Source organism: Pygoscelis adeliae, unplaced genomic scaffold, assembly GCF_000699105.1.
Source record: "Pygoscelis adeliae isolate BGI_AS28 unplaced genomic scaffold, ASM69910v1 Scaffold55, whole genome shotgun sequence".
NCBI classification, from domain to species: Eukaryota; Metazoa; Chordata; class Aves; order Sphenisciformes; family Spheniscidae; genus Pygoscelis; species Pygoscelis adeliae.
The window spans coordinates 332,267-333,507 of record NW_008824804.1 but is presented as its reverse complement, the minus strand read 5'-3'; the positions used below and the strand labels follow the sequence as shown (position 1 = coordinate 333,507).

The window sequence follows — 1,241 nt, the reverse complement described above, 5'->3', positions numbered from 1 at the left end:
CTGTACAAGGCCAATTTTTCCACTCCTTTATACAGCTCACCAACTTGACCTCATAAGCAAATCTATTGATACCATAATATCATAAATATATAATAATATATATAATAAACAACGCTGGTTGACTTCTAAAACTAGTATCAAGTATACTCAGCTATCAAGTAAATGTTACTTCCACATGTTCAAGATTTAGGTCTTGGGCTTTAGTAGGATTCCTGTGATTTTTATGTTTAATTTTTGAAGCAGCATCCTTCCAAAATATTTGGCCTTTCACCTAACAGTTAAAGAAACACTCTAGTAGAGAGAAGCAAAATTAACTTACAAGCAAGCAAATTGTTCCAGAGGATAAGAAATTAAAACCTCATCTTACAAGAAAGGGACACATAAGAATTACATAAGATAGACTGAGAAGAGTTAACAGAAAGTAATTTTATTTCTATGTGGAAAAGTATGACGAGCTAGTGAAAGACAGCTGCAAGCAACGGCGTCTTTGCGAAGGCAGCAGATACCACCTGAGATCTTTCAGTGGACAAAAGTGACAAAATACACAGTTTTTAATGCAACTTTTTAGAACAAACACATAATTATCTTCAATTTCTTACCAGTTGTTCATAGGCAGCAGCTCTATTTTGATAGAAGGTAGAAAGATCAAGGTTTTTCTCAGGAGGGCACATGCTGATAGCCTCAGTATAACACTGAATAGCTTGCTCGTATCTTCCTGCTTTAAAGTATTTGTTTCCTTTGTTCTTGGCTGCTTGGGCTCTATCAAGAGGACTCTGAAAAAGAAAGCGATAGGTCAGTTCAAGTAAGAAAAGCATCACCGCATGCAAGCTATGCACTTAAGGGCTGATCTTCAAAGATATAAAATGGGTCTGAGTGGTAAACTCTAGCCTAGACTTCTGAAAACCTCACTCCTTCCATTTCCTGGAAAAACACAAGATTTTCTTTTGCAAGCCTATCAGATAGGAGACAAACTTTTCAGAAGATTCACTACAATGGTATTAAACAATGCAGTGATTTCTCTTTGGAAAGCTAAACAGGTTTTAATCTTACGTGACTGGTGATCAGAAGAACCAATGAGATACGTTATTTCTCCAAAGACTAAACATGTCAAGACAACAAAGCCCTCAAAGCAATTCAAATAGGAAAAGTTTCCTACTGAAACACATATAGCCTATAAGACCAGAGCTGACTCAGCAGACTATGAATTAGATATGGAAAACACTTTGTGGGAAGACCTACTG

General features: G+C 36.3%; 1 protein-coding gene across 1 annotated transcript in view; it reads right to left on the bottom strand.

Moving 5' to 3' along the window:
* The window catches only part of TOMM70A (translocase of outer mitochondrial membrane 70 homolog A (S. cerevisiae)), a 28,742-nt gene that overhangs the window by 16,333 nt on the left and 11,168 nt on the right, over positions 1–1,241 (bottom strand). The window contains exon 2 of the mRNA XM_009324035.1: positions 600–773. Within this exon, the coding sequence (XP_009322310.1) occupies positions 600–773 (174 nt within the window). The remainder of the gene's footprint in view (positions 1–599; positions 774–1,241) is intronic.